The 24,686-nt window shown below is 44.6% G+C and overlaps 1 protein-coding gene across 1 annotated transcript in view; it reads left to right on the forward strand.

Annotated features, from left to right (window-relative positions):
- LOC147732424 (uncharacterized) overlaps positions 1–24,686 on the forward strand; it is a 2,559,122-nt gene that overhangs the window by 2,490,142 nt on the left and 44,294 nt on the right. The window contains exon 97 of the mRNA XM_086954262.1: positions 21,505–21,638. Coding sequence (XP_086810388.1) covers positions 21,505–21,638 — 134 coding nt within the window. The remainder of the gene's footprint in view (positions 1–21,504; positions 21,639–24,686) is intronic.

A 24,686-nucleotide genomic window follows, 5' to 3' on the forward strand; every position in this document is an offset into this window, starting at 1 on the left:
GACAGGGGTCCCGGTCTATTTGGGGCCTTCGACAGTTGAATGCCTCCCTGCAAAGAACCAGATAAAAATATCCACTGGCCCAGATCCTTTTTGCTTTGGACCCTGCCAAATGGATTGTGACTTTAGACCTGCAGGACTATGTTTTCATATATTCCTCCTACAGTCCCATTGACATTATCTGCAGTTCAAGGTAGGAGAGGAATATTTTCTGATGCACCCTTTCATCCTCCTCAGTGCCACTTGGGTGTTCGTAAAAGTGGTGGCAGTATTCACAACCTATCGTCGGAGGTCAGGGATACCTTTGAGGCTTTGATCATGATATTTCAGCTTTGGCGCTGGATCACAGTGAGATCTGTTCTAAGGCTTCTTGGCCTCTCAGCCTCCTGCATTCTCCTTGTCAGCTATGCCAGGTGAAATATGCAGATTCTGCAATGAAATTCTGAAGTTCCGCTTGACCCAGTATCAAGAAAATCTGATGGATGGCACTCATATTTCAGAAGAGACAGCTTCTGATCTGCATTGTTGGCTGCTCAAACAAAACTGGTAGAGTGGCAGGCTCCTCTCCCTTCCCAGAACTGATGGTGGTGAAGGACACATCTGTGCTGCGCTAGGAAAGCGATCAGGGCAAGTTGGAGACTTTGGTCTACAACAAAAGCTTGGCTCCACATCCATCTTTTGGAAAATTGAGGATATTTACCTGCCTCTGAAGGCCTTCCTGCAACCATCAAGAAGAGACTCACACAGGTTATCACCAACAACATCACTGTATTGCAACAAATGGTGGAGGGGGGTCCTGTGCTAGGGCATCTGCACCGCTGGAGTTGGTTGGAATGTCAGGGCAATTTCTTCATCGTGAACCATCTGTCAGGATCCCTATGTCTGAGAGTGGATAAGTTGAAGAGACAGGTCTGGCAGATCAGAAGAGGTGCCTACATCACAAAGTGGCATGTGGCATCTTCCAAAAATAGGGTGAACCCTAGCTAGGTCTTTTCACCACTGTTGAAAATGCACAACACCAAATGTTTGCTAGAAGATACATTCCCCCTAAATGAAACACAGGACTACTGTAACTTTTTCTGCCACTGCCTGGCCTGCCGTGAGTTCCAAAAAGATCATGAACAACTGCTCCAAGGTCATCCTAGTGGCTCTAAATTGGGCCAGGAGAGTTTATACTTCTGGACATCAGCATCTGTTGTCTGATCAGGCTACCACTTTGAGAAGTTCTAATGTCACAGCACCATGTCAGGATCCCCTAACACAATATGCACAATATGCACCTATATGCATGGAGATTGGGCAGCAGCCACTGACTTCATTTGACTCGCTGCCTGATGTAGTGGATGTTATCGTTGCCACCAGGTTCCTTTCCATGCCATCCTTTTATGCCAGGCACTGGAGCACATTTATGGCCTTGTGTGGCACTCATAAGACTGATCCCTTACGGGAAAAGCTGTCAGATGGCCTTTTGTTTGTTTTATTTTTACCAGAGCATGGCCTAGCTATGGACAAAACTAAGGAGTTATTGTCCTCCCTTTGACTTTTTTTATGTGACCAACCGTCCTTGTTTAAATCAATTTAAAGATTTATTATAAGTTTGACATACTTTGTCTTGACATTTCTCATTTGTACACCATTCAAGCCATTGCATAGTTGCTCATTGTATCCCTTTTTTTAAGACTTATTTTTATTGCAACACTGCACAGATATCACATTGCATGTTGACCTTACGGTTTACAATGCATCAACAGTGGGCTATTTGTGAACGTGTTTTATCAGAGCGCTCTACTTGGGTGCCCGTATGCTCCACTCACTAGTTTTATTGCTGGGCGCATAATAACTATACAGTATTTTAAGATGACTTATAGAGCGCATGCCTACCTCAGCAACGGGGTGTCCCAGCACTAGCGGAACGGACAACAGAGGTGAAGGAGAAAACTAAGGAAAGGACATCCCAGAAATGTCCGGTGCAGGTGCCACAGGCAAAGTGCCCTGGCTAGATGGAAGAGAATAGCCAGGTTTTATTCTGTTTTATGAAAGCCAAGTGGTCTTGGGTGCTGCGGGCTGAGATTGGAATAGAATTCGAAAGGGCAGGAGCTAGAGACCTGAAAGAGCGTCCGCCCGCTCTGCTCCTGTGCACCCTGGGAGTGCAAGCCAAGTGTTAATCAGCAGAGCGCAGAGCCAATGTTGGTACATATAAAGAGTATAGACCCTGCAGAATCTGGGGGCCCTGATGAAACAGGATCTTATGAAGGATACAAAGAGTTTTAAAATGAATTCTCCGTTCGCTCGGGAGCCAATGTAGGCGATGCAAGAGATGGGAGGTGTGACAATGTTTAGGGAGGGCAAACAGGGTACTGGCGGCAGCATTCTGGGCCCGTTGCAATCTCTTCATGACCGTTTTATTTGTGTCCCGTAAGAGTTCATTGCAGTAGTCCAGATGAGACAAGACTACTGATTGAATGATCACCTGACGGATGGGTGCAGCAAAGAATCCTAAAATGGGTTTCAACCCATGTAAGTGGCCAAAGCAAGTGCCTGCCACTTTTTTTGCATGCATTTCAAAGGAGAGGGAATTATCTATCAGGACCTCTACGTTTTTTACGGAGTTTTTTGGCTGGGGGTGGACCCAGCGCAGCGGGCCACCATTGGTCATCCCATTTATGCGAGTCTCTCCCGAACAGCAGCACCTCTGTTTTAGAAGAGTTAAGTTGGAGGTAGTTTGCCGCCAGCCATTCTGAGCTTTCCATGATATCCTCCTGAACCCTCAATTTGTCTTGACTGGGGTTTTTGGAAAAGGTGAATAGCAGCTGCGTGTCGTCCGTGTAGGATAGCATATTAATCTCCCGAGCCTTGGCCAGAAGGGCCAAAGGGCGGACGTACATGTTAAAAAGTGTAGGGCTCAGCGCAGAGCCTTGTGGGACACCGCAATTGAGGGGATGGGTATTGGACTGGTAAGGGGGGGCATGGATCTGGAAAGAACGCTCAGACAGAAATTATGCAAACCAGTCCCGGGCCGTTCCACTGACCCCAATCTCCCTCAGTCAATGGAGCAAGATCTCATGGGGGACCGTGTCGAAGGCCGAGCTTAGGTCAAGCAGCACCAGCACTGTGGTGCCGCCCTCGTCCAGTACCGCCCTCAGCTGCTCTGTGACTGCCAACAAACTGGATTCTGTGCTATGCTTAGGCCGGAACCCCTTTTGTGACTTGTCCAAAATCTCATTATCCTCCAAATACTTGGTAAGTCAAGTCAAGTCAAGTCAGAGAATTTATATAGCGCCTACATACCCAGAGGGTCTCAAGGCGCTTAGGGAGGGGAGGAGGATTACTTGTCAAATATCCACGTTTTAAGTTGCTTTCTAAATGCTAGGTGGTTCTGGGTAAGACGAAGGTAGGTGGGGAGTGAGTTCCATGTTTTAGCTGCCAGGTATGAGAAGGATCTGCCTCCCATGGTGGTCTTGTTGATGCGGGGTACAGTGGCGAGGGCTTGGCTGGAAGAACGAAGTTGGCGGGAGGGGGTGTAGAAGGACAGTCGTGAGTTGAGGCATTCTGGTCCGATGTTGTAGAGTGATTTGTGTGCGTGGGTTAGCAGTCGGAAAGTGATCCTCTTATTGACGGGTAGCCAGTGGAGGTCTTTCAGGCGGCCAGAGATGTGTTCGTGACGCGGGATGTCTAATATGATCCTGGCTGAGGCGTTTTGGATTCGTTGGAGTTTCTTCTGGAGTTTAGCGGTAGTACCTGCATAGAGGGTGTTTCCGTAGTCCAGTCGGCTCGTAACCAGAGCATGGGTGACTGTTTTTCTTGTTTCGGTGGGGATCCAGCGAAATGTTTTTTTGAGCATGCGAAGAATGTTGAAGCAGGATGAGGATACGGCGTTGACTTGTCTGTTCATTGAGAGTGAAGAGTCCAGGATAACGCCTAGGTTCCGTGCGTGGTCTGTCGGGATGGGTGCTTTTCCAAGGGCTTCCGGCCACCAAGAGTCGTCCCATGCAGAGGGGGATGTACCTAAGATGAGGACTTCTGTTTTATCTGAGTTCAGTTTCAGACGGCTTTGTTTCATCCATTCGGCAACTTCTTTCATTCCTTCGTGTAGGTTTGTTTTGGCGGTGCTGGGGTCATTGGTGAGAGAAAGGATCAGTTGAGTGTCATCCGCGTAGGAGATGATGTTGAGGTTGTGTTGGCGAGCGATGGCCGCAAGGGGGCCCATGTATACGTTGAAGAGGGTGAGACTGAGTGAGGATCCTTGTGGTACGCCACAGATGACTTCAGTGGCCTCGGACTTGAATGGTGGAAGGCGGACTCTCTGGGTTCTTCCGGTGAGGAACGAGGTGATCCATTCAAGTGCTTTTCCTTGTATACCGATGTTTCTGAGGCGTTGTGAAAGGGTGCTGTGGCAGACTGTGTCGAAGGCTGCAGAGAGGTCGAGGAGGATGAGGGCGACTGTGTCTCCATTGTCCAGTAGAGTTCGAATGTCGTCTGTTGCTGCGATGAGGGTGGTCTCAGTGCTGTGTTTTGCTCGGAAGCCAGATTGTGAGGAGTCGAGGGATTTGTTGGCTTCGAGGAAGGCGGCGAGTTGGTTGTTGACAGCTTTCTCGATGACTTTGGCTGGGAAAGGAAGGAGCGATATGGGGCGGTAATTTTTGAGTTCGGTGGGGTCCGCTGTGGGTTTTTTCAGAAGGGCGGTGAGTTCAGCGTGTTTCCAGCTTTCCGGGAAGGTGGCGGAGTTGAAGGAGCAGTTGATGACTTCTCGGAGGTGCGGTGCTATGACGGAGTCTGCTTTGTTGAAGATGTGGTGAGGACATGGGTCTGTGGGGGATCCTGAGTGGATAGAGTTCATCAGGCGGATGGTGTCCTCAGTGGAGATTGGGTTCCAGTCGTTAAGAGTGTTCGAGGGGGGAGAATGTTCAGCGTATGGTTGGGTGGGTTGGTCTCCGGGTTGGTTGTCGAAGCTGTTGTGGATGTCCGCAATTTTGTTGTGGAAGAATAAAGCCAGGGAGTCGCAGAGGGCTTGAGAAGGGGTGATGTCGTTGGAGTTGGCCGAGGGGTTGGTGAATTCCTTGACGATGTTGAAAAGTTCCTTGCTGTTGTGGGCGTTGTTGTCTAGTCGATCCTTGAATGCTGTTTTCTTGGCCTTTCGGATTAGTTGGTGGTGTGTGCGGGTGGCGTTTTTGAAGGCGTCCTTGGTGATAGTGGTTGGGTCTTTTTTCCAGGCCTTTTCAAGGGATCGGCAGAGTTTCTTGGACTTCTTAAGATCATCGTTGAACCATGAGGCCTTCTTGCTGCCAGGTTTGCGTTGACATTTTTTCAGTGGTGCTAGGATGTCGGCGGTGTTGGATAGCCATAGGGTGAAGTTGGCGGCGGCTTGGTCAGGGTTAGAAGAGTGGGCTGGGGTGTTTAGTAGGAGCGATGAGGAGATCTGGTCGATGGTGATTTTGTTCCAGTTTCTTTGCAGAGTTGGTTGGAGGTGGTTGATGGGTTTCGGCTTGTTGTAGGTGAAGTGAACGCAGCTGTGGTCAGTCCAGAGGAGATCCGTAGTGTGGCTGAAGGAGACATGATTGCTGGAGGTGAAGATGGGGTCGAGTGTGTGACCTGCGATGTGGGTGGGGGAAGTGACCAGTTGTTTAAGTCCGAGGTTGGCGAGGTTGTCCAAGAGGGCGGTGGTGTTGCGGTCGTTGTTCTTTTCAAGGTGAAAGTTGAGGTCTCCCAGAAGGATGTAATCTTTGGAGGGGAGCGCGTGTGGAGTGATGAAGTCCGTGATGTCTTCACTGAATTTTGCGCGGGGTCCTGGTGGTCTGTAAAGGAGGGTGCCTCTGAGTGTGGTCTTGGGGTCGATGTGGATCTGGAAGTGAAGGTGTTCAGAGTTGGCGAGGTTGACGTCAGAGCTGGTTGAGATGTGGATTGATTTCTTATGAACGATAGCGATTCCTCCTCCTGTGTGGCCGGTACGGTCCTTGCGTGTGATCTTATAGTCTTCAGGGATGGCAATGGTGATGTCTGGGGCTGAGGAAGCGTTCATCCATGTTTCTGTAAGGAAGGCGATGTCTGGAGAGATGGTGTCTAGTAGATTCCAGAGGTCAATGGCATGCCTGTGGACCGAGCGGGTGTTGAGCAGGATGCATTGTAGGTGGTTGGGGTCGGGAATCTGTGGTGTGGTTGTAGCGGAGATGTTGTCAGTGCCAATGAATTTGCAGGAGTAGCAAGAGAAAGGTCCATGGGTGTGTCCAGGAGCGGCTTGGACGCAGTTGGGGGCGCGACCGGGATTAAGGGCTAGGAGGGTGGCGGCATCGTAGGTAATGCGGGAGGGCCTGGCAGCGCGAGGGGCAGGGGCAGGGGCTCTGGCGCTGGGCGCGGTCCAACATGGGATTCCATGACCTTCGCCAGTTAAGTGAGCAATGAGATGGGCCGGAAATTCTCAGGGGCTGATGCATCCAGTCTGTTTTTTTTTAGGATTCGAACAACCTTAGCGTGTTTCCAGGATTTAGGAAGCACCGCTGACTGAAGTGATCTATTAATCAGAACCCTCCCCTCTGTCAGGAGCAAGTCTTATAAAGCCTTTCCCACTCAGAAAAAATGTGTGCATCAATGCTTATTATAAGTTGTAGTAAGAAAATAGAAGTAACAACACAAAGAATCTTGGCAGTGATCGGGATGAAACCCATCCTATAGGGAATAGCAAATCAGGACACCTAGAGCAGGACTATCAAACGGCAGACAGAGGGGTCAAAGGACACAGGCGGTGGACTCTTCCTCCCTCTGGTGAAGGCTATTTCTACATGTGAAACCTGGAGTTTTCTCCATTCTCTGGGTCTGGCATAGGGGCGGCATGACTTGAAGTCTGCGTTGAGCCCTCCTCCCTTTCATTCTGGCCCTTCTGTGGACTGCAGTAACTCTAACAAGTTTCCACACTCTGCATTGTCATCTATACATACAACTCGCAGGCAGCGGCACTCCTCTCATTGGATCCCTTGACTATGAAGACTGACTTCCCTTTTGCAATTACTCGTTGAGTGAGGGAACTCCAGGCACTTGCAGTGCAACTACCATATACCACCATTTTACTAGACTGTTTGATGCTGGGAAATCGGGTAGCATTCTTGCCAAATGTCATGACTCTCTATCATGTAGAACAATCCATCACCCTGCCTGCATTCTTTGATCCCCCACATCCCACAAAAAAGGAGAGGCTCCATTGGCTGGACTCCAAAAGAGCTTCACACATTTACACTGATTGTACCAAGGAACACCATGAGAGTGATCAGAATGTTGTGGGGTTCTCAGATGTGATGAAATGGAAGGCTAATATCTACTATGTGTTGGCTAAAGCTCACAGATGTTCTGGGAGTCCATTCCATCAGGGTTAAGGCTGGTACAACTCCACTGGCTCATGGATCATCTAACCTTGGCATCTTCAAGGCTGCAACATTGGTGTCAATGTATACATTCACAAAGCACTATAGTCTTGACTGCCAGGTCTGAAGTGAAAGGACATTTCACCTGGTAGGTCCTGCAGGACTTGGTCCAAGTCAACAACACAGACCCTCCACTTGGGGAGATACAGCTTTGGTATCTATCCTAAGGTGAGGAATCTGCAATCATAAGTTTTCATGGATACTCTGACTAACCGCAGATATCCTCACCATTATTTGGAGTCATTTTTCTTGAGTATTTAAAAAGGTCCAAATTCAGAGATGAGCACACTGGTATGGTAGGACCCTGCTCAGGACTTGAAGCCAGAGTGGAATCATGTCCCAGAGCCCCATATCTGAAAGCTCGGAAAAGGAAATAAGAAACTTACACTTAAATGCTGCTCCTCTCCGTCGCTACCTTGGTGATATGGAGCCAACATGCAACTGCACAGTGGCACTTAGTGATGACCACGAGCAATGCTAATGAAAAGTTTCTGGATCCAGTCTTGTGCCTGGGGATTATTATATGTTTAGTAATCTGGCTATATAAAATACTCACTAGAAGATAATTTACTTGTTTTAAAAAAAGTTAGAATATGTCTGCCTGAAGCTCCTGTAAGATAATTGCTATTAGCCTGCCAGTAGGTACCCCGTCAGTAATTTTCTCTTAATGAAGTATGAAAACTGCTCCCAGTGCAGAAATTCCTAACCTGTAGTCCCTTTAGGATTTGTGGCGCCTATTCAGTAAGACTGCAGACCCCTATGTACTTTCCCCCCTATACTCCACCACCCCGGATATCAATCTCTCTCTGGAAGATTTTAAGGGCGCTTTCACCTAGGCATTAGATACCATCTCTACTGCAAAGCTTAGCCGCCCCAAAATAAATAAAGCTATTTTTCCTTGGTTTTCGGAGTCCCTTATAATAGATAAAGCAGCCTGCCGAAAGACAGAATGAAAATTGAGAACCACTGAATCCCTTGCTGACAAACTTACTTATAAAGCAGCTCTAGGCACCTATCATAAAAACTTAGGGAAGCAAGAAAGAACCCCATAGTGGATAGAATAAAAAAGCAGGAAATTCAACAAATAAATCATAGAAGATTCTAAAGAAATTCACTAAACCCTCTGCTAAGGCCTCTCCCATTATAGCATAGCACTCTCTCTGCGCTGACCTCACAGCAATTTTGAAGAAAAATATCTCCAAAATCTACTACACCCTTTCAAATGGTTTCACACAGGAAGGACCGGCCTCACTTGTCTTCTTAGCCACTAATCACAACAACCTTCTGGGAAAGTTTTTTCCACTCACCCCGAGCAAGTCTTGGTCTTGAAGAATAAGATCCAATCAGGCTCACAAGAGGATCCCTCTCCTCCATATATCATAGCGATCCTGGCCCCAGCACTACTCCACACAATCATGTATCTATATATTCAGTTTCTGAGTACTGAAACTCTTCCTAGAAAATGGAAAGCAGCCCAGGTCATATCCATTAAAAAAGAAACACAGCAGTCCTACTAGAGCTTGCTAACTATAGACCAAAATTGTTTCTCTCTTTTCTCTAAAAAAAGTATGGAGACTCTGGTTAACAGACAAGCTGTGTATTTCCTGGAAAGCCACTCCCTGCTAGACCCCTCCCAGTCAGGTTGTTGTGCTTCATATAGCACAGAAACAGAGCTGCTTTCTGTTCTAGTCACCATCAGACCCTCCCTGGATGAAGGCCACTCAGCCATGTTGGTATTACTCAACCTATCCACTGCATTCAACACCATTTTACACTCTATCCTGATTCGTTCAATTGTAGAGATTGGTGTTGGCTCAAAAACCTTTTGAAGGATCAGACCCAAACAGTGCAGCTAGAGCAGTTTTACTCTTGAACCATGGCCCTTCAGAAAGTGGTGCCACAGGGTTAATCTTTGAGTTTCACCCTTTCTAATATCTACGTGGCCCCCCGGCTTAATTGTTAAGATCATGCCGGTTCAAATTTCTTTCGTGCGCTAATGACATGCATCTTATCATCTCCATAGGGCCTAAACCAGAATCCACTAAAATCAGATTCAGTGAATGCATGAAAGAAATTGCACGCTGGATGACGTCCAACTGCCTTTAATTGAACAGTGGAACACACTCAGATCCTGCTTATCGGCAAGGCTCACACACTTTGGTCTAAAGACTGGTGGCCCCCAGAAGTGGGATCGGCCCCAACCCCTAAAAAGATAGTAGTAATATTAATAAAGCTTCTGCTAAAGACCAATGGTTACACCATACAGTGTGCCCCCGTGCTAGGACCGTACCAACAAGGCAAAAACATGCTAGGGGTACAGAGGCTCAACTGAGCCCAATCGAAATTTGGATAGTTCCGTTCTCAAGTGAACCAGCAGGGAATTCCAAAACTTAGCTGCTAGATAGCTAAAGGAGCTGGCCCCTAAACAGGCCCTAAAAATGTGGGCTACTGACACTTGGTTAGCCCCAGAGATCTCAAGCTGCGCTAGGGGGGGTAGGGCAGCTCCATTGAAGACAGGTATTTAAGGCCCTTATCATTCAGAATCGTATGCAAAAGTGCATGGCTGTGAAGGTAATTCTTTCCTCCAGTGGGAGCCAATAGAAGGTGGCGAGGGCAGCCTAGTCTGGTACCCTTATGGAGAGATTCAATAAGAAATCTGGGTCTCCTGAAAGACAATAACCGTTCTTTGAAAGAACAAGGCAAACTCTATCTACTGTACATGTTTCAGGAATATGCGCCTACTTATTGTCCAAGCCCCATGAAAAAAATTGTGGTTCAGTGGTTCAGAAATTTTCATTTTTCATTTTTATTTTTGTATCTTTAAAGAAGTAATTTAGCTTGGGAAGCCAACGCTGATTTAGACTGAATTTTTCTGGACAACATTATTTTAAAATGGCGGATGTGTTGCAGTGATCATGTAATATTTCAGGGACCATGAGAACTATATCCTTCATGTTGGTGCCAAAACATCGGTTTTGGGAATCACGTAGTCTTATAAAGACAGAAAATAATTCATCAGATCAACCCTTCCCCCATTTCCCAAAATAGCTGCTATAATAGAGGAAGAAGAGACTTATATAGAAATGAAACAAATAACAAAAGTTTTTTAATCCTTTTATGTATACACCAAACAATGTTTATGATTTGAATATGAAAAACAATTATGTTTATCACGACTGTTTTAGAAACATTTTCATAGTTCACTGTATTTATTTGATCCGGTAATCACTCGTGGTACATTTGCAGAATGTTGAACATATGAGAAGAGCATATTGACAGGGTCATTTTTTGTTGCACAGGTTTTGCAAGTACAAGTACATGTACCCCAACTATATATTTCCAAACAAATTCACACAGATCTTTAGCTACATATGCATGATCCAAACCATTTAAACATTTTCTGATCAAGTAGAACACTCTTTTAATGTGTCCACACACAGAATATGATGCCAGTGGAAGGTCACTTAGCGGGCCTAATCTGTACTCACTATACTGAAAATCGTCAAATGTGCGACAGTTGTAACTCGTTTTCCACACCCACACACAAAGTATTTTTCTACATTGTTTATGTTGCATTCTTTTTCTGTCTCAGCAAATCCTTTTAGAAACTTCACAGGTTCAGCAGTTAAGGCTCAAAGCTTTGTTCCAATTTTGCTCATAGTTTCATCACCCATAAGAATATGTGCCTTGATAGGAACACATGGGCATCTCTTGGTCACGTTTCTTGTACAGAATTTGAAGCTGTATTAAGTGTCTTTTCTCACCTGTTCTATAACGTATCCATAACTCCAACAATCCTTGACTTATGAACATTGCAATAAATCGAAGTAGCGCAATAATAACATTAGTGTCTTTTGACAGGACAATAACTCGATTGGAACCATTTCGAACATCCCACTCAACATGTGGTACATCACGAAGGTCAGCTTCCTCTAATTTGCTGTTAAGTTCCTAAACAATATGGCCCGTACCTTTCGAATATATCTCTGCAGCCACCAACATCTCATTGACAATAATTCCACTTGCAAAAATTTGAAATTCAGTGTTCACTGAAGCATCAGCAATGTTTTGGCAAGTTAACATCTCCAAGTTCATCAAGTTGCACATGTGTCGAATTTCTGTTGCAGGCAAGGTCATTTGTTCCACTTTTAGACATTCGTCTGATTCTATCACTTTCTATGTGCTTGCGAAAGTTGTTTTTTTGTAACCTGTTTTGTAGTGGCTGGTTGGACAAAACTCTTTGGCAATTAAAGCCAGGAAGTTTATCTTTAGTAATTATGTCAAACAGCTTTTTCTCTTTCAGTACAAATCTCTCCTGCTTCGGTTATGCGTATGGTTTTGATCCATGTTCCAGGGCATCTACAAGATGTGTCTTGATAATGTTATCCACATATTGTTCAGTCACAAAATTGTGTAGTCACACAGGCTCAGTAATTTTAAAGGGGCTTGCTTGCTGCTGCATGAAATTAAGAAAGTTGTCAACATGTTTCTTAAAGTGTTTCCTCTCTTTCGCACAAGTGCATGGTGAAGAACAGTTTCAGGATGGTCTATTAATTTTGAATTTGCCATCTCTCTGAAATCATTGCAAATAGAAAGGACTTCATGGTAAACTAGCTGCCATTGAGCAACATATTCACTTTTATGTGTCTGGCCAACAATTCCCTTGGAGCTCTTCTTTGAGCTCTTGTTCGTCTGTTCCAGCTTCATGTCTGGAGCCACAGAATTGAACCTTCCCTCTCTGTCTTTCACCACAAAATGTCTTTGGATGAATTTTCAGTCGCAGTATGGTTTTTCCACCTCTAGCTTCTTCACTCTTTCCAAATACCAGGGCCCATGACTCAGGTAGTTTATGCAATCAAATTAGCAAAACACAGTGTTATCAGTGACTTCACAGTTTTCATTTGCAGCTCCCAATCACTTTCCTGATCAGCATGTACCAAGTTTTTCACTAGAGCTATCATGCATAAAACATTTCCTCAGTACTTGCAAAGTTCTGATTTTTACTTCATATTCTATGACAAACTCTACAAACTTGGTTTTCAGGTTTTGTGATTTTGAACTGAGTTTATTGAACATTGCCTGGCTTTGCATTATGTCTGTGCACCCTTACCTTATTCCCTTCTGAGATAATATTTGCAAAACTTAATTTGTCATTCTTGTCCAGAAAGCATTCCAATGCAATGTTTCTATAGCCTCAGACATGATGAGCATAACTTTTAAAAAACAAACATAATGAGTTCTACTCAATACTGAGTGTGCAGTTTTGCTTCCAAACATGTCAGCCTCAACAAGTGCATCATTTATGCCACATCCACTGAGATAACTCGTTTCACACAGCAATGCAACTTTTGCCATGTCGAAAACGCCCATCCTTGAATAAAGATCATCAAATTCTACTGGATTGCTCATAAAAATGTCAGCTACAATACGGAAACACCTTCATCTCAGAAAATTGGCAGGCTAGGCTTGTCTTCAAGCCAAGCTTGCACATTTTGGACGTATTGTAGAGTTGTGTATACTGTTGCTGCAGTTGTGACTGGAGATGGTATTACTGGTAAAAACCTAACCTTCTTCAGTGGGACAGTATTTTGGGAGATGAGAGAATGAATTCCAGCCCACGGAGGAACTGCCTTCTCTTAATCCTTCCGTCAGCACAGAATAAGTGTTACGATAAATTTGCTTAAATCTGCTTTGCAGACCACAGCTTTAGGTAGAGGATCCATTTCCTCAGCCAGTTTGAACATTTCAGGTAGACTGGGACGTGTTAATGCTTTGTATTGATTTTACACACGTTTGCAAGGCAGTTGGGTTATAAGTTAGGAGCTTTGTTTGTTTATGCCTACAGCTAGCACAGCTTGTTTTCCAGCAGCTACTTCATTGGTACAGTTTTGAAAAAGCACCATGGCAGTATCATGTGTGCTGCATGATGGAGACAAAGAAGAGCTTTCTTTTGTTTTTCCTGGGATATCATTCATAACACTTTATTTCGAAAATACAGTATATTTACACAGCATAAGCCTGTTGGTTAATGGGATTGTCTTTACTTCTTTGCTTTTATCTTCAAAGCCATCATCAATGTTGTCAGCCTCTGTTTGAAACGCCAGGACTTTAGTTTGTAACAGTTTTGCTTTGCTGACAAAAAACAGTGATGTAAACAATGTTTAATTAAACAAAAAGAATCCACCTACAGATATTGTAAGAGGGGTCCCTACAATGGTGGGGAACACACTGTGTTCTTTAAATACCCCTCACACACCAAAAGGACCCTTGGTGTCATGCTTCATTATTGGGGTCTTCGCACCCCTCTACGGTATGCGGCGTGCTACTAACCAGCGACTAAACGGGAGCACTTTTATAATTTGGCTATGTGTGGTGCGTGTGAGGTTTCTGTGTATTTCAGTGAGTGGTGGGTTCTGAGAAGTAACAAAGTGAGGCTAAAAAGTACCTGGCACGTGAGGTCTACAAAAACGTAAATGGTCCCCCATGCTGGTACTGTTAAAAAAGTGAGTGTGAGGTATTTTGTATATTAATGTATAACACATCATGTGTGCGTCATCGACATGTTTCGAAGCTAGACTTCTTCTTCAGGATGGAGTGCACAGATCCCCACCTTACTCACGTCCCTCGAAAAATTTTGGTTTATTTACTGAAAAGTGAAATTCAAAAGGCCAATATGTGCCTACTTGTCAGTTCCAAAGATGAACCTGAAAGAAAGAAAAAAGAACACAAGAGGAGAATATTTTGCTATTATAATTGTAATATCCAGAGGTACAGGTTCAGTGACATAACAAAATGTGTGAGGGCTACAAATTGTTAGACATGATATGTCATCCTATTGTTGTGATGTGCCCTGTAAGAGAAAAACACAGACAAGACATTAACCTGTGAAGTTTTTGGGATCTTATTTTGTTATTCATTTAAGGAAGAAACACTTGTGAGTATACTTGTGGTTAGCAGCACTCTGTCAGGAGGTAAAGATCTTTTCCAATCAACTGCTTTGCTCATGTTTACAAATTTGAATCAACAGAAAACCTGAAAAAAACAACCTTAAAACAAATTACCAATCTGATGGCTAAAACAATCATTATAGAGCCGCTATTTTGGATAATGGCGCTAGGAGTTATTTTCGGTCTCTATAAGACTACTTGACCCCCAAAACCTATATTTTGACACCAAAATGAAGTTCATAGGTCTCATGGTTCATGAAATATTAAATCATCACAGCAACACCTCCACCATTTAAAAAAATGTTGTGCAGAAAAATGTGGCCTGGATTAGCAATGTCTACCCAAGTTAACTTACTTCTCTAATAATAAAAAAACACAAATAAAAAATGAAAATCTCTGGACAACATTTTTTTTTACGAAGGTATATCAAAGGGCCAGGACTATTAGGAAAGCTTTCCAGTGGCTGCCCCTTCAGACCAGAAAATTGCTCACTTAGGAACTTATTGTAAGTCGCCTGGACTATGTCACTCCCTCATGGTAGCAGCAAATGAAGCCCTCCTAGCTAAACTTCAGGTAGTACAAAACACGGCTGCCCATCTGGTGTGTAACTTTCTACCCCGCTCCCCCTTGGAGCCCACGTTCAAATCTATTCATTGGCTACCTTTTAAAAAAAAGCATTTCCTTTTTAAACTCCTCTGCCTCGTCCACAAGACCTAATCTGTTAACGGTCCCTGCTACCTGTGCAACAAGCTACAGCCTTCGTGCCACCTTAGGTCTAGTGGGTAAGCTTTACAACACCCTTACCGCAGACGTACAACCAGATATGGGGGTAGATCATTTTCATATCTGGCCTTCCATTATTGGAATAGGCTACCCTCCCTTAAATATGTGATCCTAGCCTGACCTAACCTTATCCAAAACAATTATTAAAATCTGGCTCTTCTGACTCAATTCATTTTTTCCATGTGTTCACAGGCAAATAGTGCTTAGAGACCCTCTCTGGGGTGATTAGTTTGCCCTGTATAAATGTAAATGACATAACATAACATATGACCATTAAACATTCTTTTCTGTCTATAATTGTAAACATTTTCATCTAAATACCTCTATAAAGATTTTTCATTGTACAAGGATAACAGTTTGATCAAGTAACTATAATATTCACATTTGGCCCGATTCACAAAGGGTCTCCGTACTTGTGGAGGGACTTTCTACGAGTGTGTGCCTTCTGCCACGACTGTGTGGCTTTCACCACGAGTGCAGAGGCCCTCTGTGAATCGGGCCCTTGAAGTCTACTGAATTGTCTTTCTAATGTATTTGCTAAATATAATAATTTAATTAATAAAGATAAGTTTGAGAAAAAATTGTAAGCAGTTTTGAAGAAGTTTTTAGTCAGAAACAGATTACTTGTTCAGGACGGAGCATGTGTGAATTTGGTGTGTGAAAGATTTGCGTCATTTGCACTTACGTAATTACGTGAACTATCAGGGAAATTACGGACAATTAAACAAAATGTATATCAATTATTTAGCCTTAAGCTTCATATATTATCATGAAATCACTCCCACTATTGATGCTAGAATGCACTTTGCACTTAAAGAATAATGTGAAAAAAAGAATTCCCATGGTCAACAGCCATTCTGGTTCTGGTTGTACGTGTTGTGTCCACACTTGTGCGCTATATTTGTGCATGAACACTAACGTAACTACATTGCAAGACAAACTGCCAAATTTCACCTGAGTGAGAATGTGCTCAGTCAATGTTCACATTAAAATACTTTCCAACCAGAACTAGTAAGTATTATATATATTTTTTTAATACAGATTTTATTACGTTTTGCAATTTTGAGGAAAAAAACTAATTGCTTTACATTGGTAAATACATTAGTCATAGAAAAAAACAACAGATAATGACAAGGTGTTGTGACCAATAATAGAACCACAATAATAATGCCCTCAAGGTACCTATTCATATATATAGGTCATACAAATGGGCAGTACTGAGTAGTATTAATAAATTAAAATATGTAATATACATGTGTAATCGATATATTGATCACAATCCTGGCTATATTGTCTATTATCTCGTTATTAAGCACCAAATCTGTATTGAAGGTAAAAAAAAACCAACAACAATAAAGAACTGTGCTACTAAGAACTGTCAGGCACATGCATCAACCCTTTTTGCAAGCGCAAATGGTGAGATTCGCAAAGGTCCATAGGAATGAATGGGGAGCCATTCCTTAATCGCACCTCGCAAATTGCAAGTCGCAATTAAGGAATGTTTAGGAATCGCTATTTTAATAGCAATACGTACATGCATAGGCCTTTGAGAGTCCTTAATAGCGATTCCTTAATAATCGCAATTAAGGACTTGCAAAAGCTTTTCTTGCTGCATGTGTCTGTTTCAATTTCCATCTGGGGCAGGTCATGGTAGAAGCACCAAACCTGAGCTAGTAATTAGCTTCTGGCTACAAAAAAGTTTGAATTGCTTCGATTTGCTACAGAATCATACACATCTGCACACTTGAATTTTAAATGCTCAATGATCTATTGATGGTAGACACATAGCAAAAACTGGAAAAAAGGCTCTTTCGGGCTGCAATGTCCCCCATCTACTCTTTTAAATAGGGAGAATGAATGTAGACTCCAAACACTTATCCTTCTTGTATCAGAAAGGTGTTATACCTGTTCATTTCAGCAGAGCTGAAATACTTTCATAGCAAAATACCACTTCCCCATTGCAGCATGCACGCTGGCAGAGTGAGCACCTGGAGCCATATTATACATACGGGGCACTTTCCCTGTTTGCACCACAGCACACTTTTTTAATCAACAGTATGCTGTATTCCAAAGAATGTGCAGCCCTCTGGGCACCACCAAACTTACACTTCCCTTGGGATAGTGCATTCAAGTGAAATACGGAGCAGCTGCTTTAATCAGCCGCTCCATGGTTCTCTGAGCTGGCAGAACCTACCTACACTTTGAAGAGGGGGAGTGAGATCCTCTTGAATGTGGGTGCAGTGAGTGACTACACTTGCCTGTTGGGGGATGTCTGGGGTGTTCATGGGCTCCCCTTTCAACTCTCAATAGAGCTCCTTTAGGAGGAGCACTAAAAGTGTGCAACCTTTTTGCGACACTGTCAGTGTAGCTCCTATAGGCATGGTTGCCTCTACAAATGAGGGAACACCCTCTTGTGATAGCTACATGTGCACCAGCGCTATCGGTATCACAGAATTAGACAGACAAGGGTCTGCAACCCCTTCGTTAATACCATTGTGCCACGGGGGCACAAAAAGCATGCACACATGCCTTTTAGGCCACTGGGGCACAATGTAGAAGGCGTCCCCACGCCTACTACTTTTTTTGCAATCAATGTCTTTGTCACCTTTTGCCACAGAGACTCTGCCTGACCACTAACGTACTCCATACCAATTGCTGCCCTGTGTTTGTTAGAGGCCAGTTTCAATCCAGGTACTACTTAATGTCCCACTACTTCTGCTACTTCTGCTGTGTGCTCTGATTTCATGTGATTGTCTCTTGATTTGTGAATAATACCTGTGTCCCTTAAACAGTGTGTAATTGGTCTAATGTTTAAGCGTGCAGTTGCAGAGAAACAAATGTGTGCTGAGTTTATGTAGAGTATACTTGTGTATTTTGTGTTGAATATTGTTGCAGTACATTTCGTAGAAATGACTTAGTTTTCCAATTGTGATTTAGTGGGATCACAGACGTCAAAGGGTTAAAACCCACTGGTTAGGCCCTCTGGCGGGAAGACTGGGTGTGAGGTAGTTGACCCTTCACAGCTAAGGAAGCGCAGTTGGAGGGTTCAGAAACTTCATTACCTTGAAAAGTATCAGGTTGATTCCTGCTCATTCATAGTTAACAGAACAGCCCTTTTATCCCACAACAGTTTAGCCAGCTTAGCTCCAATCTAATGAAGGAGGAGCTTGTGCCCGCATCAGCTTGGTGTGTTTGAGGAGGAGGGGGCTGCTCGGTTTCCTAGAAACCCCCCTGCCTGGGACACCAGCTTTCTCCCAGGGCAGAAGTGTTCTGCCATTTTGGATTTAACTCAGTACAGTGCATTTTGGGATAGTTTGCAGTTAGGCAGCAGGATGAGCCTAACTTTGGGCACTTTTGTTCAGGGGGTGTCCAAGAGACACCTCAGTCACTGACTAGAAAATCTCACAAAGTGGCACTTAACACCCAGCTCATCAGAACACTTACTGTACCTGTGGAAAAACATGAGAATGGACCTGCTGTCAATCATATCTAGGAGTGAGAAGTGGTCTCTAATGGTCAATTGCCTGACCTCCTGTACGGCTTCAGGGACAAAACAAGCAGCAAGATGTTTTTTTCCTCAAGTGATCAGCTGACCAATAACAACTGGACCTGGACTGCACCCTGTTTGTAGCTACTGCTGGAGTGAGCATTGGCCACTAATTGCTGGTCCATATGTTCTAGGAGCTTTAGAAGGGACCAAGAGGAACTGTTTAGGAAAGTCTCAAAGATGAGACCTCCAGAAGTTCAGCAGGGCGTCGCGTAAAAGGTATTCGATTTGAAAAGAATTTCATCTGAACCAGCTCCCAGGCTACCCCAACTGGAGGATTTTAAGCTAAGAAAAAGAGTCTGAAAGTAAATATCTTGATAGGCGAAGTTGCAAAAACTATCCACCCAATGAGAGGATATTGATGGGTGCTAAATTAGATTTTATTTACACTCAGAGCTGTGTCCATCAACACCAATGGCATCAGTGGGACAATGTCCAGTAGCAATTCAACTTCGATAGGGCTTCTAAAGATACAGCCTGCAATCTTGCCCCACTAGAGGATTGTAACTTCCAATTCAGAGATTAGTCAGAAGGTAAACACTTTGACCAGGAAAACCAACGTGGTTTATCCGACCTCTGCTCCAATTGCAGTCAGTCTGAAATTGCACTTATGTCCTGGTCAACCGTAAACAGTGATTTCTGATTGATGCTTCTTGCCCTAAAATGTTCATTTCTCTGAGTCCGCTTTTTGGATTTTAATTTAAAAAAAAAATTCTACTTAAAATGTGAACAATTTTTAGAAATTGTTGGTGAGATTCTTATTATGTAGGGTTTTGACTTTTTTTTATTATTTTGTTATTTCTAAATACTTATCCCATTTTCCTTAAGTTAATCCTATCTGAGTGAATGAATGAACAAAAAAATAACTTTTATTTGATTTGATTTATATCACAAAAGGCCGTCACGACCACCAATGCACATAAAATTCACATGCAAATATGCGGGTTTGTTGGTTGGTTTGAATTTCATTTAAAATTTACAATAAAAACAAGTTAAGACAATGTACAGTGGTTTCCTACAGTCTTGTTAGTAGCCAGCCATGCTATAAATGGCATGCTTCTTGTGAGGTTTTGCTTAAGCTATGCACGGCCAGGCTAGGGACGTGATCTCTCAGAGAAGCCCTAGGGCGATAGACAAATACAGTTGACAGTATTCATTTCATTAAAAATATATGGTTCTAGAAGACGAGGTCTTTGTATTTATATTTCTTTTATGAACTGCTGTGGCTAAAAACAAGTTCAACATGGTGATCTGACATGAGGTGCTGATACCGTTGATGATTTCCTGTTATTTCTCCGAGGTAAAGTGTATTGTGCTGTAAACAAGTGGACTGCAGAGTGTTCAATTGCACATTATCACCTTGCATGCCTGACGGACCAAATTCTATAAGGGTTTTATCCTAGGTTCATTTATTGAACTTCTGGGTTGGGCTTCACAAGATTTCAAACTTATTTCTTGAGAAGGACTCACATCCTCCCCAACTTCTAACAATATTCTTACAGGCCCTTTTTACTTTCTTCGCTCCTGAATAGACCGAATTCCACAGGCCAGGACATAGTCTCCTGTCCCTCTTGGGAGAGCTGAAGATGGTGCAACCTATGGTGTAGAACAATAGCGGGACTCTGAACCTGCAGATTGGAGCATGCAGTATAGGATGCTAGCTGTGTAATGTCTTCCCTCCCTAGAAAAATAATATGCTATTGTGGTGCCTTCAACTTGTCCCATGATGGTTTGGAAGCTTCATTGAATGCCTTCTCCCTCTTAAAAGGACACAGACATATTTTTGTGTTACAGTTCCTTTATTGGGAGGTTATGTTGTGTGAATGCTGATTTTGCTCCCAGAGAAAGAGGGAAACGTGGAGTAGATACTTTATTCAGGATCAAGCCCGGCCCAGAACATCCGGATCTGGTCTGTGGTCTTACTGCATACACAGTCAAAGCATTATTGTATCTAAAACATGGGAGTTTAAAGTAATATGATGAGTACAACACTTGATTTCCCTCTTTATTACTTTTGTGGGGCTCCCTGGCTGACTGCATTTCCTGGCAGCAACCAATGGCTGATCCACCACCATGTCCTAGGGTAAAATAAACAGCAATATGATATGACCAGCAGTGAGGATTGAAGTTTATGCTACTATCCATCACACCACCTCCAGGATGTTTGAGATGCAAAGGGTCTTAAATATGGATCCTGCTCACTTACTATCATTCTAAATTCATAGGTGCTTGTTGGCTTTGTGTCTAGGGTCACATTGAAAATTAGAGTATTTGGGGTGGAAGCTCTGCAGGGAAATATAATTCTTTAGTTAGGTGAAAGTCTTGTCATACCCATCAAAAGAGTATTTGGGGTGCAGGCTCTGCAGGGGAATACACTCCTATAGTTAGGTCGAAGTCTTGTTATACCTCTCAAAAGAAAGCAAAGCTTTCTCCATAACTGGGTTCCATTCTCATACCCAGAACCTAAAACTTTGTTCCTTCAGATGTAGATCTCATCTCATATTTTCATGCCTTTTACTCAGTAGAGAAAGTAAATATTCATTTTCAGACGTCTGAGTCATGTTAAGCGACGTGGGTTTCAAGTGGGAAGTCACAAAATGCTGTTAGAGTGCCGAAAATCTATGTTTTTAGTCTTATCTACATAGTTAAGGTGTCTTGATCAGGATGGTATGATTTGCCATACCCGCACATTAAGTGGATGTTTCATAAGTTTATTTAGTTCAGACATATTTGGAGGAACTCTACATTTTGATTCAGATTACAATAACTGAACTCACATATGTGTTATATCTCACAGCAGCCTTGTCTATTCTTCCTTTAGAACCGAATGCAACTTCTGACCACCCTGACTTCATAAAGAAGCTCAATGAGGCTATCCGGGTCCTGGCACTTCAACTGTTCAACTCCTCCAAAGGATCAGCAGAGGATCTTGGAGCAGAATATGGGACAGGAAAGGTAATTCTGGAGTTTCTTCAGAGTGGTATTCCTACATACATACATTTGTCTTCCCTACATTGTGCAACATGACTTCTTCACCATGCATGCTTACCTCTGTGTTCTACATGTCCCCCCATTAGTCGTCAATATCTTTACTTCATACCATTTAACTGTTTCACTTTCCTTCTATTGTAGAGAAGACACTAATGAGATGTCTCAGCTTTTACGTGGTTGATGCTGCACATGTTTATTCTCCAGTGCAACCTTCTGCATGCCATCACACCAGAAGACCTCATTCTCCATTCACAACATTCTCCTCCCGAGACACACACACACAAAGTTTTTGCACAGCATGAATTATTTTACTATTTCCAGCTGATCTACCTCTTCAAAAACATACCAGCATTTCCTTTGCTATCTCCTCTGTCTTTACACATGACCTGGTCATCTTACTCGGTCCCGCAGCGCTGTCTTCAATCACCGCACGGAGGCGGTTCCAGCTCCCGGAGGAGCCCAGCGTCATTCACTGCAGCACCGCACGGGACTCCAGAGTCCAGGAGCCCGTGCGCGACCAGGTGCCAGAGGAGGCACGCCCACCTGCCCGCCGGCGTTAAAACTCCTCGCCGGACCCGCTAGCGCGGGTCCCGCAGCGCTGTCTTCAATCACCGCACGGAGGCGGTTCCAGCTCCCGGAGGAGCCCAGCATCATTCCCTGCAGCACCGCACGGAACTCCAGAGTCCAGGAGCCCGTGCGCGACCAGGTGCCAGAGGAGGCACGCCCACCTGCCCGTCGGCGTTAAAACTCCTCGCCGGACCCGCTGGCGCGGGTCCCGCAGCGCTGTCTTCAATCACCGCACGGAGGCGGTTCCAGCTCCCGGAGGAGCCCAGCGTCATTCACTGCAGCACTGCACGGGACTCCAGAGTCCAGGAGCCCGTGTGCGACCAGGTGCCAGAGGAGGCACGCCCACCTGCCCCCCGGCCTTAAAACTCCTCGCCGGACCCGCTAGCGCGGGTTCCGCAGCGCTGTCTTCAATCACCGCACGGAGGCGGTTCCAGCTCCCGGAAGAGCCCAGCGTCATTCACTGCAGCACCGCACGGGACTCCAGAGTCCAGGAGCCCGTGCGCGACCAGGTGCCAGAGGAGGCACGCCCACCTGCCCACCGGAGTTAAAACTCCTCGCCGGACCCGCTGGCGCGGGTCCCACAGCGCTGTCTTCAATCACCGCACGGAGGCGGTTCCAGCTCCCAGAGGAGCCCAGCATCATTCACTGCAGCACCGCACGGGACTCCAGAGTCCAGGAGCCCGTGCGCGACCAGGTGCCAGAGGAGGCACGCCCACCTGCCCGCCGGCGTTAAAACTCCTCGCCGGACCCGGTGGCGCGGGTCCCGCAGCGCTGTCTTCAATCACCGCATGGAGGTGGTTCCAGCTCCCAGAGGAGCCCAGCGTCATTCACAGCAGCACCGCACAGGACTCCAGAGTCCAGGAGCCCGTGCGCGACCAGGTGCCAGAGGAGGCACGCCCACCTACCCGCCGGCGTTAAAACAACAACAGGTCGACGCAGCGCGGGACGCAGCGCCCAACGCCGGACGAAGCCCGGACCAAGGGCGGGCCGTCTGTGGCCGTCAGGGGCCGGAGGAGGCTGGGCTGGGCCACCCCCCCTACTCATACCAGCAAAGGTACTGTCCATTTACCATTGTGATCCACTGTTTCCTGTATAATGGGGAAAAGGAAGAATACAGAGGAACTTACTGATGCTGGGGGGTATACCAAGGGAGGAAAACAACCGAAAAGACAAAAATGCAAGCCTACCAGAAAGCACCAACTACATGCAGCAGGGAACTGTGTAATGGACAGAATTGATGACCTACTTGCAGACTGCTCTGACTTGCTAGCAACTTCCTCTAATGTAGGGGTTGAAGACCATGTGGCTACTGGCATAGGAATTGTAAAGGATGGAAAGATTGCTACAAGGGGACCAGTGGTAATACCTGAAATGTTTATTCCAAAGCCACAATCAGGGGATAAAACATCACCACAGGAAATATCAGATGAAAGCTTAGCGAGTGTGAGTGGAAACATCGTAAATGTTTTAAACATACCTTGTACCAATAAATTTGCTATTCTAGCCCAAATTGAAAATTCACATCTAGACAAGGAACCGGATATGATAAATCCTGGTTCTAGCGAGACAGTAACCATTCAACAGGGTGATCCCGAGGTAGATGATCGAACTAATAATCCTCTGTATAACCTTGTAACTCATCTATGTGACCTAATTAAGGGGATGCAAGTCAAAATTGATGATTTAACCGCAGTTGTTAGCAATCTAAATAAGAAAGCCCCTATAGCCCCCCAAGCTCCAAGAATAAGCCAGGGTGGTGTATTAGTCCAGACAGGAAACACTGCCCCAAAACCAGGCGAAAAGCCCAAAACAGATACAGCAGCATTTAGTCACTGCAGAAATAGCGAGACGCCTAAAACAGGGTCCCAAGCGATTGGTGGAAATCATCTATCACACCCTATTGCTGTAATACCAACAAGTAATATACCAGGTTCATTGGGACCCAACCAACCCCTTAGGCCAAAACAAGCTGGTAGCAACCCTGTATCTAGTCACCAGAGAACAACTGGCCCTATCCCAAAAAATTCTGGGACCAGCAAACCGGTCCGAAACATTTCCAAGTCACCTCCAGTATATCTGATCAATATACCTAAACTCCCTGTCGGTAGAGATCGTGAATCACCTGACGCCCTAACTAATAAAGCCATCCATTGGATTAGACATGTAAGGGGTTGCAGATCAGTGATCAGGGAAGACATTCTCCGAGCAAGTAGGCTTACCTCTAAGGGCGATGCCTATGATTGCATTGAACTTATTCTAAAGAATCCAAGGATAGCCGGAGAATTGTTAAACTTAGAATTTAGATCCTGCTCCCCAGATTATTCCAGGATCCAAATGAGAGCTACTCCCCTCCAATCCTGGAAGTCCGCGAGGGAGAAAAAGGAGGATACTGCACTTGGGGAAAGTTCAGGATTGGACTCCAACGATTGACTCCAATTGCAATCT

Source organism: Lissotriton vulgaris, chromosome 2_1 (genome assembly GCF_964263255.1).
Source record: "Lissotriton vulgaris chromosome 2_1, aLisVul1.2, whole genome shotgun sequence".
Lineage (NCBI taxonomy): Eukaryota > Metazoa > Chordata > Amphibia > Caudata > Salamandridae > Lissotriton > Lissotriton vulgaris.